Below are 15,390 nucleotides of genomic sequence, written 5' to 3' on the forward strand. Positions count from 1 at the left end.
GGACGTAGGTGATTATAAGTAAAGCACTGACATGTGGCTCTCAGTAAAATCTAAAAGCATGACTAATGTCTGCTTTGCAGTAAATTGAAAAATAAAGTGTTTTGTAATGAGATTGAAGTGGAAATTCCACAAAAATGAGTGTTGGACACCATTGTGATTTTTGTGTTCTCTAATGCAGTTTCAGAGGTGTTTGGATACGTTATCCAGAGGATAGTGTCATCATGGAGGGCACTTGCAAGCAACAGTGTGTATTATCTTAGGTTTTTTCTAGAATTGTCACCACTTCCAGCTCTAATAATAACAAAATAGCAACAAGCTCACCTGTCCCTGGAAGTAGGAGGCATAGTTCCCTTTCTGTAAATCTGGGGGAATTCAAACATCTGTCTCCAGGGGAATACTGCTTTTCCCCAGAGGTAGATCCATGACAAGCCTATATTAAGAATTTTTTGGGCACGTTTATGAAGATGTTTTTATTGATCCAGTGTATTTCATTCTTCCAAGGAACAGGTACAGTTTAGTGGAGTAAAAGTCTGGATTTTCTGTGCTGTGTTCCTCCTCTAATAATGGAGGCATACCATTAATTTGCTGTACAGTAAATCACTTTTAGTGTAAACCTGAGAAATCATCTGAACTTGTGATGCACTGCAGTAAGCTACTGTTGAGTGCTTTATCTGAAGAGGTCATGCACAAGGAATTCTATAGGTGATGATGAGCACTTTAACTAGGGCAAATTCGCACAATATTCTGTGGCTTCATGGTGCCCTCAGGTAAGACTTTTCTATAAAAATTTGTAAGATAATTGATGAAGTCTGTGGTACTTTTAGGCTATGCCTTTAAATTTTTTCCACAGATCCTGAACAGAAAGTAGTAAAATGTAAACAAATCGTTATTGGGTTTAAAAAGGAAAACAATGAATCTAATTGGAGAGGTAAGGGACTTAAAAGTAGTTGTGCCAAAACAATCTCTCTCTTCGTGCTTCTTTGCTCTGGGAGATACTAACTTTGTGCTTCTGCTGGCTTCTTGACCTTGGCTGCCTTGTTTTGGCTAAGTTTTAACTGCTTTGCTCTTTCTCTTGTCCCTTTTTGTACAGGGGTGTAGGGGGGGCAGGGAGGGAGAAGCTATTGGCTTCGCCTGGTCTTTGGCCAGGGGGGTCCTTGTGCTGTTAATTAATTGCAAATACCTACAAATACTGTATATTTTGTACATACTCATGGCATTCCATTGTAGATTGCAGTTTTGCTTGTAAATACAGCTTTCATTTGCTTCCAACTGAGCTGGTCTGGCAACTTTAATGTTGGGGGGGGATTTCCAACCCACCACAAAGTCATGAACCAAAGATTATTTAACGTGCTTCAAGACTTGTTTTGGACACTTTCAGCACACATTCACCACATTAAGATTTTAGAGAGAGAGAGTCTACTGGAGTTGCTGCTTTTGTTCTCAGAAATGTACTTGGGTGGTGAAGCAAGTGTGGGGTTTTTGGTGGTTTAGAGTTGTCAGAAACAGTGTCAGCCAATGTTCAGAGTAATAGAAGATCCTACAATAATTATATACTTATTCTCCTTAGGGGTAACGAACAGAGACCTTCATATTGCCAATGCCAAAGGACTTTATGCCTTGTTTATTTGTGAAGGTGTTAGAGAATATCCGCATATCTCCTTTCCCTCTCAGTAGCTCTGGAGTTAGATTAGAAGATTAACAGTTTGCAAGCCTGCTCTTCCTCGTGACCAGAGCATCTTCCTGTAGGATTTTGATGGGACATCCTTGTTTGAGACTCGTTTTGGGCAAGAAATAAAGGGGGTTGTACTTGTTTGTTCTGGTTTGGTTTTAAAATTTTTGTCCTTAGCTTTCTGAATGAAGTTTTGATATGTTGTAGAAGCTTTGTTTTTTTAAGCAAATAGTCCTGTACTCTCCGGTTTCTATCTTAAACTTATTAGCTGTCACTACAAGATTTTAGGATTTTTCTGCTGCCTTTTCCTTGACAGTGTGACATCTTCCATTGATGGCAAATTCTATCTTTATTCTGATCTTATTTACATCTTTGCTTCTTACCCACAGCTTGGTTACCCATATACATAATACTGCACATGTCATCTACATGGCTTCTTGCATCAGTCACATCACTCCCAAATTGTACATTGCATGTGATGCTTTGTGTTTAAAGGAAAACATCTCTAACTCCTTGTATCTGTATTCTCCTGCTGACACACTGGCTTTTTTACATTTTTTGGTGCTTTTATGTGTGTGTTGCACTCTGGTTGAAGCAGGTGGGTGCTTGTATGGCAGCATCCAGTACAACTACTGCAGTTGAAAGTGAAAGTAGTAACCACTGGTTTTGTACTACACCGATACCTGTAAAGACAACATTCCAGCATGCAGAAAGACATAAATTTAGACCTGCTTTTTGGTGCTGCAGAGGTATATTTTTGAAAGTGGCAAGTGAGAAGGAAATCTGGAGGGGGGGTGGATTTCTATGTTTGTTTTTATATGATTGGATGCAGTGAATACTAAGAAAACAGCCCCTATTTATTTTGCTTTTGAATAGAAGTAGTTGGTCTGAATTCAGCTGGAAAACCCAGCAGCGAACGTACTGTTGTACTTCACACTTCTGCCATGGAAACCCTAAATTTGGATACCCTACTTTCTAGATGTGGAATTAAAATTGTGCTTAACCCAACAGTTCTGAGATGTTTTTGAAAAGTGTTGAGTTTGCCGTGGTCTGCAAAATGGACACATGGAAAAGTCTGAACACACTCATTTGGGTTCTTGAATGAGAATTTAAAATCAGCACAGAAGGCAGGAAGTATTCCCAAGCTGGAAGTTTGTCTTGGAAAGAGTAGCTCTTTTGCCTGCTTTTTACTCTTGACTGATAGTATTTCTAACTGCCATAAGAGTGCACAGGTAGTCCTGGGCTTTGTTAAAGATATACACAGAAAGCATAGCATAAATTATTAAAGCTCTGCTTTAAGAGAAAACGTAATCAAATAATTTCTAAAAAATTTCTTTTTCCTCTACGATATCTGGATTTCTTGCATCAGCAAATACTCTGAGGGTTTTTAAATCTGTCTGAGGAAAGGCCAAACTCAGTAGAAGTACTGGTTTAGGATTGCAGGCAAAGCACATCTGCTATAATTTTATGAAGCATGGTTTCCAAACTGCAGAACAAACAACATTTTCTAGACCTTATGTTGACCGTAGCTTAGCAATTTGTGTTGGCCAAGCTTGAATATCACAGACTGAGTAAATATCTAAGGATGTAGAGTAGACAGGGTGTATACTATAGAATCACCCACCAGTATCAAAGATGAGGGTGAAGGGCTATGAAACTATAGAAGAAGATTCAGTGAGCATCCAGAATACAAGGATGCTCAGAATACAAGGAAGGTTGTAGCAAGGTCTGTAAAGAAGAAAGATTAGGCAGGCTACTGGAGAAGGTGTTATATTTATAAGTTGCATAATTTCATATTATAAGTTGCATAATTTCATAACATGAAATGCTAGGTGGTTAAATTGAAGGCTGGTTAACTATCTAGTGCCTTTTGTGTTGCTTCCAAGGATGTTTTTGTTTAAAATAGCTTCCTTATTTTTTTATTTTGATTTTTAAAAATTATATTCTAAAGCAGACTAAAGAACACAGGCACAGAATGTGTACCCTCCTGCATGCTATACCATGGCATATCAGGTTTCTTTTTGACATACAAATTACGGTCCACTTAATAAATAAAATGGATTACTTAGAGTAACTGTGACTAGTCAGGCAACCTGAATCTTTGCCACAGCTATTCCAGAGGATGTCCAGTGGCTTTTAAAAATCCTATTAAAAGATTTTGTTTGCAGATGGTACAGAGAGGATAAAAAAATGCTAGCAAAGCAGACAAACCACACTATATGGTGCATCTTGCCTTTCCCTCTTCTGTCCAGGGCAGCTTACTCTTAAGGTGCAGCTATAGCTGAAATTTATCTCTGCCATTTGTTTATGGAAGTAAATCTCTAAAGAATCCAGAGTACTTGAAGTGGATTGAGAAATAAGAGGCATGAATTTTTACATATTTTATGCAATTATGGTTATGCTAATAGTACGGATAATAATGTCACAATCTCGTTGTTTGAATAGCATGTTGGTTTTAGATGTGAACTGCCAGGAACAGAAGGCAGTTTTGTGGAATAACCGGAGCAGCGTGCACGTGACCTAGCACCTTTTACTACTGATTATCGAGTAAGATAAACAGCAACCTGAATGTTCAGAACTCAGAACAAATTTCTGTACTTTGAAGCAAAATTATCATTCTAACATCTGCAAGTGGAACTTCCTTAATACAAGACTGCTAAAGTAGCATTGAATTTCCTTAATGCGAACACAGACTACTTAGAAAATGGTGCTTTTTGAAGCATGGTGTGTGCAGGACTTTGTTTATATTCTACCCAGTTTCTATATTCTACCCAGTATTCTAGTGGTAATATTTGAAAGGGTTGGTTTGGCCTTGTGAATTAGCAAAAACAAAAGCCATGAATACTGAAGACTCATCTTGCTGATACCAAATCTGTTGGATGCTGTAGCTTTTGCTGATAAAACATCTGCAAAGATGCATACTGGAATTAAAAGCTGTTGACATTTCATCCAGTCATTCTGCTTTAGTTCTGTACTGACATTTGCAACCTTGTCAACAAAGTCTTGAAAATGCTTCATAGTGTTGAGAGGAAAAGAAATCCAAAATTTGAATAGGCTATTCCTTTTGCCTTGTCTCTGAAGAGAGCTGTTCTGTGTTCTCCTTATATCTCCTATGATAGCGAGAATATATAAATATTCCCTTTAATTTATAGGAGAATAAAATGGTAAATGATGTAATTTTATTCCTCAAGCATAAAAACGATGCGCGCAGCTTTTGGGTCTTAGTAGGCCGATGTGAGCAGTCAGTATTTGGGAAGTAACTGAAAAGGCTTGTCTGTGTAACTGGGTATTTTTAAAAATGTCTATAATCAATAGTTATCATAACTTCTGATACAGTGGTTAGTTTTGTGTTAGAGCCACTAACCATTAATTTCTTAAAATCATTCTTTTCTTAAAAACATTTTGCCCAGATATAACAGACTTTAATTATCTTAGCAGTGTATACACACTTGAGAAATTTTACCTCAGCAGCAGCAAACTGTTTGAATTGCTTACAGTTGCCTCTTTATACTTTGTAATAGAACCTCTGTCATGGAGTATTTTAGCCTTTAAGTACATGACTTTTCTTTCTGGCACCTGGGCAATAGTGACAAGGGATTTCAGATGTTGAGCTCAGCTGTCTCTTGGCAGGTAGAGAATCATTCCTTAACAGCAGTTTGTTACCTCCTTTATATGTGCACTGTGCTTGTTAAATGTGCTAATACTGTTTTGATACTTTTGATAAGTTTAACCTTTTACCCTTCTTGAAAAGCAGATCACTAGAACATGGCTGTGCATTAGCAGATATTAACCATGCATTAACTTCTTTTTTTTGTTAGTATTAATTAAAAAATGAGTGAAAATAACCTGTTCTGTAGATAAAATACCTGTACTTTCCTGGTTAAATTACCTATCTGTGTAAATAATTATTTGTTCATATGGCTTTCAGTGGAGACATTTTTTTTGAAGTGCCTTTCATGAGCTTTACTCTTTAAAATTTTCAGCCAAGCTGCTTTTGTTATGTTGCATTTTAAAGAATAATTTTCTGCCCTGGAGAATAATTTTCTGTCTTTTTCTATCATGAGAAGAAGATATTTTAAAAAGTGGTGTTAACTTCCTCTCTTCTCTCACAAGAGCTCTAAGCGAGAGTGGAAGCCTCTAGAGGACCACAGCTGCACAGATGTTCCATGGCTGCTCTTGTTCATCATCTTCTGTGTAGGAATGGTGAGTAAGACTTAAAAGATTCTGTGAATGCTATATAGTTCCAGAGTTCGTGTTCATTGGAAAGAAGGTTTAAAGCCCTTCAGTAACTTAGTTACTTGCTAAGATCAGGGTATACTGGCATGGGCACTATCACCTGGAGAGTAGAAATGTGTGGTATGGGTATATCAAGGACCTTTGTTAGAGTTCCTTAACTTACTGTTTCTGCTCCAACTCCTCTTGCCCTGAAACTCCAGTTTAATTTGTGAGTGAATTTCAGCATGGTGAGGTTAGCACTTGACTTGTTCCTTTTGGGACTCTGGATGTCCCAGAATTGGTGGCTTTGAGTCTGATAAACTATTCTGTGAATCACAGTAAACCTTTTTTGCTGATAAAGGAAGATCTGACTATAAAACAGGTGACTGTTGTTTTTTGGATGCATAGTAGGACCACTTGCTATTAACGACCATGTTACTAAGGTTTTTATTTGCAAGTTATCCCAGCTTTGTCCTGTGTGATCTTTCTCCAGGCAGCTTCACAGCATTGTGTGCTTTATATTAAAAAACCCAAACCTTTAGGAGCTGCAGATTGGTGAAGATTGGAAATAAACTTCTTTTCCATCTTACTTTGTTTCATCGACCTATGTATGCTCCTCTTCCTAAACAGTGACTGTGAAAAGCACAGTACTTCTTGAAACAAAGGTCTTTTTTGTAGTTGTCTTTTTCCTGCCTTCCTTTATGTTCCCTGGTTACTCAGTCTATACCTACCTGTTCCTCCAATTATAAATGAGTCTATTCTGAGTGTCCCAGTTTTTCTTGTCTAAGTAATATGATATACAGAGCAATTATTCTCTTTGGTCAAATACCCTGTTAGTTACTGTTCTAGAAGACTTCAATTGATGGGTCAGTGTGGGGTCAGGAGGGCATCCTCACACTGTTGAAAATCAGCTTAGATGACAGGGGAATCACATAGAATCATAGAATCAGTCAGAGTTGGAAGGGACCACAAGGATCATCTAGTTCCGACCCCCCTGCCATGGACAGGGACACCTCACACTACATCAGGCTGGCCAGAGCCTCATCCAGCCTGGCCTTAAACACCTCCAGGGGATGGGGCCCCAACCACCTCCCTGGACAACCCATTCCAGGCTCTCACCACTCTCATGGGGAAGAACTTCTTCCTCACATCCAGCCTGAATCTCCCCGCTTCCAGCTTTATTCCATTCCCCCTAGTCCTATCACTACCTGATAGCCTAAAAAGTCCCTCCCCAGCTTTCTTGTAGGCCCCCTTCAGAAACTGGAAGGCCACAATAAGGTCACCACAGAGCCTTCTCTTCTCCAGACTGAACAGCCCCAACTCTTTCAGTCTGTCCTCTTAGGAGAGGTGCTCCAGCCCTCTGATCATCCTGGTGGCCCTTCTCAGGACACATGATTTCCCTTACCCTTTCTGGAGGGAAAAAAGTTCTTGAACCAGCCAAGAGCCCGAGTACTATTGTATGTAAAAACATGCTAGCTCATATCCTTGACTGTTCTGTCAAGGATATGAGAAACTGAAAGTGAGTGCTGGAAATCAGCTTTAGTTAATACTTGTGATTGCTTTTTGCTTACTTTGCCCTTGTCTTCACTTTAAGTCTGTAAGTGCATTAGTGCATTGGCAAGAGAAAGCTAATGACCAACTTGCTGTCTGGAACATCTGTATAGCCTGTTTGTCAGAGAAGGTCACTTTCCTTTTATCTTCAGACCTTAAAAACCACCCTCATTCTAACTGTTCCATGCCAGCTTCATGTTATCATCATCTTATCTGATCCCATCACTGCCATCTGTTGCTTCACCCATTTGTCTCAGCTGTTTACTCTGCTTCCCCTTCTGGAATCTTAGCTTGCCTCACCTGTAAAAACAATTCATTGATAGTAGTGGATTAGTTCACTTCTTGTTAGTGCTGATGCTAGAGAGCTAATGATTATTTTGGGTTAATCTCCTGTTTGCAAAGTCGGCACCTTGATCTTGGGTTTGTAAGAGAAATATGTCTGGGAGTTCAGAGCAAGATCTGCCTGATGTAGGGTATTTTCCACATTACTCCATCTAAGCCATTTTGCATACTCTTGCTCTCTCTCTGTTTCTTTCCTGCATTTGAACCCAGCATCTGAAACCATAGTGGCCTTGATCTGGTCACTCGCTTTGCAGGATTTCCTTAAAAGAAACTTAAGTCTGATAGCCTCTTCATTCTAGTTTTGAAGGCACTTAATCTGAAGGAGATAAAAATATCTTAAAAAATAAAATCAGGATGGTCTGGAATCCTCTAAGGTGCATACTAACCCACAATAACTTCAGCTCGGCTTGTACCTTTCTTTTGCTGCCTGCCCTTGGCCTCCCTTGTGCTTCATGCACCACTTGCTGACAGTATAACTCTCAAAAAACATGCCTACAAGGTTCTTAACTGTGCTTGGATAATATGCAGTGTAGATGTCTGAATCCTCTTTTGACTTGCATTCAATTTCATAGTTGCACTACAGTTCTCTGTGGATTGTCCTTGTTGTGGTTGCTTTATTTTTTTCACACTCAAAGACTGTTTTTTTTTTTTAAAGTCTTCCCTTAGAAACAAACGAATTAAGCTGACTTTTTCCAGCTATCAAACAGAGCTTTACTAAACTGTGCTTTTTATTTTTCTTTTTCCTCCAGGGTTTTATCTGCGGCTTTTCAATAGCTACAGGAGCAGCTGCAAGACTGCTTTCAGGGTATGACAGTTATGGAAATATTTGTGGACAAAAAAATGTCAAAGTGGAGGGAATAGTCAACAGTGGTCTGGACCTCACACACAAGAAGTGAGTATTTGCTCTTTCAGTTGCTTCATCTGTTAGACAGAAAAGGCAAGGTTTTGCCTTTTGGGGTGGTTTTCAATAAAATGGGAAAGCAGATGTGATAACTCATTCCTATTTGTCCTTCTCCACTCTTCTCACCTAAAGAACAACAATCTTTTGTAACAACCAGCGATAGCACGCGAAGAGCGTGTGTTGACAGATGTGCAGTATGAGTTCTGCTAAGACATTAATGAATTTAACTTTCTCAAAATTCGCTGTGTGAAATACATGCTGTCAGGCTACTAAAGAATCTTACTTATTGGATTTTTGGGTGTGACAGGTATTCTCAGATCTGAGAGCAGGCCTTTGACATCTGTGTAGAAGTGGTTCAATTTTAACATATGCTCAGTTTCTGCCACTGAGTTTAAGGTGAGGTGGGATGTATCTCACACATCAGAATGAGACTTCAAAGTCTAAACTAAGCAGAATATATATCAAGTTGCTTGTGGAGAAAATGCACAAACAAAATGCACAGCTCTTGTTAAGCAGTGTCGTATTAAAATACATATATCACAGCCAGCACAGTATTTTCCGTGCAGAAACACATCATGTTGCAGTAGTACTGCTGGAGCTGAGTAACAAGAATTCTGGTCTGACAGGTTGAAAACCTGTGGATGTCTGTTGAGGTCTGTCTGCCAGTCACTTCTTAGAGTGCATCTTACAGCCTGGATGCCTTTAGAAAGTGAACTATTTAGTCTAACCTGAGAAAAATGGTGTATTAGTTGATGGGGAAAAAAGTTTCTTTCACGGTGAATTACTTGTAAGAACTAAAAAGTGTCTAATTTCTGAGAGTGATGACCTTCACATTTTCAAACTTATAGAAAATCCATAATTTGTGTGATTTTGCAAGGGTGCTTCCCTGTAATCTGCTTATTTTGGATTGCTGTACTAAAGATTTCTAAATTTATGTTTTATAATTTAGGCTAGCTAATGGTTGTGTTAACAGATTTGGAGCTAAATAAAATAGCCTGAAATGTCTTGCAGATTTCTTCTGTCAAAATAATGCTTTCTTAAACTTAATCACAGCTTCCAGAAGGGTTGAATGACTCAAAACTTCTGCAGCATAATTTTCGTACTTATAAATACTGTAACATGCTCTAAACCCGTGAGTGTTCAGCATAAAATTGCAATTCTTGCATTGTGAGAGAAAATACAAATTTCAAAATTAGAATTTTAAACACCTTTAGAAACAAATGGTGTTTGAGTTTGTGTGAAGGTGGAGAAACTTGAGACATCTCACTGAAACGTAGCAATTAATAGTGTTACTATTCTCCTACATGACAGAAGTCAGGCTGCCATGAGAAGAAATACCTACTACTGGTAAGTGAGTTCATTTTGTAAAGGCAAGACTGCAGGAGAGAAAATAAAGGTAGAAACTGCTCTCAACACAGTTAATAGACTGCACAGTGCTTGTCAGTCTTAAGATTCAGAAGGACTGTGTTTTTGTAATAGTGTAGCTTGAGACATGGATATACTCACATGGAATATCATCTTCTTCATTTGGTTAAAAGTGGTAGAAAACCTACCCAGAAAAATTATTCTGTGATGGCTCACAGTGAAGTGCCTGGTACAGTCTAGGGTACCCAGCTTTGGAAGAGGCCAGTTTTTACATAAACAAGTGGTCATTTCCACTCTCACACCCTGTAGCTTTTAAAATTTCCCTGGCAATCTTCCAGAAGAAATGATCTGCTTTCTTGAAACCATCTGTCTTTAGCAGATGGAGTTTCTGCAGTGTTTGAGGTGCAGTTCGTGGGAGTATTTCATGATATTTTATAGGAGTACTTTTCAGACAGACTATAAAAATGAACTCTTCTTCCTTCCTATACACTTCAGTTTATGTAGAGAAAGAAGGAACTTTAAGCTCTACAGCTATGGTTCTGGAAACATCAAGTTATTTCATTCTGCTTTCAGGGTAATTTTGTCTTAATTTCCCAGTCTAAGTCAGAAAAACTAAATCATCTATAAAAATAACATGTTATTCTCTGTGAATGACAGCAAACCAAGGCACTGTAATGAGGAACTGAAGTGGATGTGGTTTGTGTGGGTAGTAGTCAAGGTAGTAAAAGTGAAGAGCAGAACCCTTACAGGGATAAGACTTGGTCTGTGCATGTCAGATAATCTGAAACCAGTGAGCTAAAATGTTGGGAAGGAGAGCTTTACAGCCTGGTCTCATCAACAAGCAGTGAATCCAGGCATCTTTTTATTTTTATGAAGAAAACACAGTATAGCTTTAATAGGCTGTACTGCACAGTCAGACATAGGATTATAGTCTAGGCAATGAATTCTTGTTAAACCCATCTGCTTCACAAGAGCTCCTTGCTTTTCAAGCTCTGGCAGTTTTAAGGGGGTTAAAATGACATTTTATTCAGAAATAAACAATTGCTGTGGCAGTCAAATAAAAGCCTGAAGTGCTAGTTCAGTTTGATTTTTCATCACCAGCAATACTTTGCTGCTTGGACAGGATTCAGTTTGTGTTGTTCACTCAAGTACTAGATGATGTGCATGTTCTACTGTAGGGAAGAGTTAGAGTGGCATTTCGCCTTAATAAATGCCTTTGACTTAAGAAAATGTCTGGGGTTTAGGTAGTGGGAAAACCCAGGGAAAATTTTCAGCAGGGATACAGAGGATTCAGGTAAGTGAAAACTGTAGATGCCCTACTCATTTGTTTAGAGTAGATGTGAGCACTTATTACAACAATGCAAAGTGAATTAAGATGCTTATAGATCAGAGCAAACAGTTGTTCTGTAAAGAACTTATTTGCCTATAAAAAGATGCCTTGAGGACTAATAGAAAGTCAGTGACACTAGCAAATCAAAATGTTATAAGGTAAAATAGGCTTGTTCATAGACTTGCCACAGTGCTTCCAACAATCAAGGTGTAGTGTACAGCATGATGATATTTTGTCTTCCTGTTTTTCATGCAAGGAGAAGACTGCTGTGTTTTTTGTGGACACGAATAAGTAATAGAATACTTGTCTAGTAAACTACCAGTCAGAAGCCAAAAGTGTTGATGTCTTTTTTTTTTTTCTTTTTTCTTAACTAGAGTATTTTTAATTATTTGACTAGTAGTCTGGATTTTTCTTTCAGAAGTGAAAAAAAGAAACATGCTGCAATATAAACTCAAAATGGTAATAAAGTATAAGAAGAGTTATCCTGTAGATCTTTAAAATAATTTTGCATTTTGAAAAATTGGACTGAAATTAGTTTTGAACTACATGCCTCAGGATGGACACCTTGACATTATTGTCGAAAAACTATAGCTTTTGAAAAGTTAAACTCTTCTCCTGATTTTTCTTTTATGTATAGGAATCAGATAAATTAAAGGTGAGGTTTAAATTCCTGGTTTTTATTATGGAGACAGGAGGTAGACATAGTAAAAATTACATGCAGTTACTTTTACTTAGGGAACACTTTCATCCTGACATATTTCAGAGGTACTTTTAACAAACTTTGATTTTCAGGAAAGTGAATTGTTAGGATCAAAAGAATCATAGAACCCTAGAATAGTTTGGGTTCAAAGGGATGATGGAAGATGATTTAGTCCAATCCCCTGCCCCCCCACCATGAGCAAGGACATCTTCAGCTTAGCCGCATTGCTCAAAGCCATTTCTTTTGGCCATTGAATTATAGCTTTGACCTTGAGCAGTGGGATGGAGTCTAACTTGTTAATTTCAACATTCAAGTCTTGGTATTCTTAAGTAATATGTGTTACGGGACATTTGGAAAAGTCTTCTATCTGGCCACTGGAGTACAGCCCAATACATCCCAGGATCCAGGATCTCTGCCTGGGCTAAGCGATGTGAATGGGACACACATGGGACACTGACGCATCTTGGTACATGGACTGGATGGACATGGTCCCAATAGAGTGTGTCCTGGGAAGGGCCATGAAAATGATCAGGGGCCTGGAACACCTCTCCTAGGAGGACAGGCTGAGGGAGCTGGAGTTGTTCAGCCTGGAGAAGGCTCCAGGGAGACCTAATAGCAGCCTTCCTGTACCTGAAGCTGGCCTACAAGAAGGCTGAAAAGGGACTGTTTACAAAGGCCTGTAGGGATAGGATGAGGAGCACTGGTTTTAAATTAGAGTAGATTTAGTTTGGACTTCAGAAGGAAGTTCTTTACTATGAGGGTAGTGGAACACTGGAATAGGTTGCCCACGGAGGTTGTTGAGACCCCATCCTTGGAGATATTCAAGGTCAGGCTCGACAGAGCTCTGGACAACCAGATCTAATGGAAGAAGTCCCTGCTCACTGCAGGAGGATTGGACTAGATGATCTTTAGAGGTCATCCTTCCAACCCAAACCGTTCTATGATTCTATGACTAGCACTGACAAGGCGCTGCCTTCAATAGTGCCCACAAAGCAGGACTTGCAGGACAAGCACAGCCAGCCATGTCTTCTCCTCGTGGGCTGGCAGAGACAGAAGTTCACTAGTGCAGCACACGCATGACACTTTCTGGGTTCACAACCACCCATGGCATTTATGTATCCCCAAGAACCACCACCACAGCTCCTTCTGCTCTGTACCAATGTACTCAGGGTCACTTCCCTGATCCAAGGTCCCCTTACCCACCCCATAGGTCTCCACATCTTGGCAGCTGGTCGAGCATGGTACTCGCTAGCAAACATTCAGGTGCTTTTCCCAGAGGCCACTCCACACTCACTCCCAAAAAACCTCCTGGTACAACTTGGAATTTGTGGGTGAGTTGTCATAGAATCATAGAATGTCTGGGTTGGAAGGGACCTCCAAAGGTCATCTAGTTGAACCCTCTCTGCAGTCAACAGGGGCATTCTCAACTACATCAGATTGCCCAGAGCCCTGTCAAGCCTCAACCTGAGTATCTCCAGGGATGAGGCCTCAACCACTTCCCTGGGCAACCTGTTCCAGTGTTCCACCACCCTCGAAGAACTTGTTCCTAACATTCAATCTAAGTCTGCTCTTCTCTAGTTTGAAACCATTGCCCCTCGTCCTGTCACTACAGGCCTTAGTAAACAGTCTCTCTCCATCCTTATTGTAGGCTACCTTCAGCTACTGGAAGGTCGTAGGCTTCTGCAGGATGAACAACCCCAGCTCCCTCAGCCTGTCATGTTCCCCCAGTAGCTGGCATATCGTCCTTGCAGCACTTGCATTATCTGTGCACATGGGATAGAGACTGGAATTATGCAGAGAGTGATTTAAGAAAAAGGCTTTAGTAAAAGGATAGGGAGGGAAGACTAGTGATCGGGCACTGACCAACATCAGCTTACAGGCAACCATTCTCTTTTACACTTGCTTGTTGTGTTTGCTGCTTGTAGCTCCTTTGGATACCCCTAAAGGAGCAGACACTCCTTCCACAAACCCTTAAATTATGGAATAGCAATTGCAGGAACTTGCCGTAATGAAGAGGAAACCCAAACAGGAGTGTCTAGTAAACACCAAGTATTTTGTGTCTTGGTATCAGAATTTTCTTTGAAATGAAGGAAACCCGTAGGATTAGTGGCTTATTGCTTACATGCAGGTGCTTTCACTGTGTCTGCAGGACAGAATTTTTCATTTTTCCTCTTGCTTCTTAGACTTTTATGATCTGGAGTCCTGAGATGTATCTGTTAAGTAAGAAATGAGAAGTAATACAGGATAATTTTCACAGGAAAAGAGAATGTTTCAAGAATGTAAGTAGTCTATGGCCACATTATAGATCATGTAGATTTTGATGGACTCCCAGAAAGACTGTACTAAGTACTAATAATTCTTACCTACTCTTACAGACTGTACTAAGTACTAATAATTCTTACATACTCTGTTACAGACTGCATAGTACAATAGTGTTTTGTGGGAACAAGTTAGGTATCACCAGGCAGATAGGCTGAAAGTGTTCAGGCAGGACCTTAGTGCTTCCTAGGAGCAGGAGGGATTTTTATTGATACAGAATGAATTCTCATTGTGAGGACAAAAATTGAAATGACATCTTATATGGTGGTTTGGTGTTGTATTCCTATAATGATGTTGAATATTACGAAGAGAGTATTTCAGCACATGGGGTATCACCAGAATTGTAGGAATTGAAAGACTTATTCAGTTTCTGAATAGAAAAACATTCTGTATTCGTATTATATCATGAATGGACAGTACTGTAGGGTTAGCATTTGTGATGAAATGCATGTAGCCAGGAGAAGACCTTGGCTGGAAAGTGCTAATACGCATCACATAGTATTTTTTAAAGGACAGTGACTCATCATAGAGAGTTAGCAGATAGAATTTCTTTAAAATACTGCATGTGAACATTGGATCATTCTACTTGAAATACTTGAACAGTTTTTATTTCAAAATAAATACTTACATGCTCAGTTACAGGGACCAGTGGTGTGGAAATTCAATCTAAAGCAAAAAGCTGTTCTTAATTACTGGTATGATGTGTATTTATTAAAATAGCCATGGACTTTTTGAAGTGTAAATATAATCTCATCTGGTTTGTTGAGGCTTTTTTTGAAAAAGTGGGAAATCTTGAAGTCAAGTTTAAGGTTGTAGTGAAGATTTGTGGATGTTTAGATTTGTATCTGTGAAGAGATGGTAGAATTGCTGCGGGTTTTATGAGCGCTATTCTTTGGATGGACCTGAATCTGGTAGAGTTAACATCCTTTCTATGTGGCCCTGAGGTCCATGTATTTGTGGTGCATATGCTGAGTCCATTAATTCTTTTGACCCACACA

The 15,390-nt window shown here is 39.3% G+C and overlaps 1 protein-coding gene across 1 annotated transcript in view; it reads left to right on the top strand.

Annotated features, from left to right (window-relative positions):
• Positions 1 to 3,304: 3,304 nt before the first annotated feature.
• Positions 3,305 to 15,390, top strand: part of SLC44A1 (solute carrier family 44 member 1) — a 57,291-nt gene continuing 45,205 nt past the window's right edge. Inside the window, exons 1-3 of the mRNA XM_054397613.1 lie at positions 3,305 to 3,343; positions 5,783 to 5,872; positions 8,527 to 8,669. Of these exons, the coding sequence (XP_054253588.1) occupies positions 3,305 to 3,343; positions 5,783 to 5,872; positions 8,527 to 8,669 (272 nt within the window). The remainder of the gene's footprint in view (positions 3,344 to 5,782; positions 5,873 to 8,526; positions 8,670 to 15,390) is intronic.

This window comes from Indicator indicator, chromosome Z (genome assembly GCF_027791375.1).
Source record: "Indicator indicator isolate 239-I01 chromosome Z, UM_Iind_1.1, whole genome shotgun sequence".
In the NCBI taxonomy this organism is placed as follows: Eukaryota; Metazoa; Chordata; class Aves; order Piciformes; family Indicatoridae; genus Indicator; species Indicator indicator.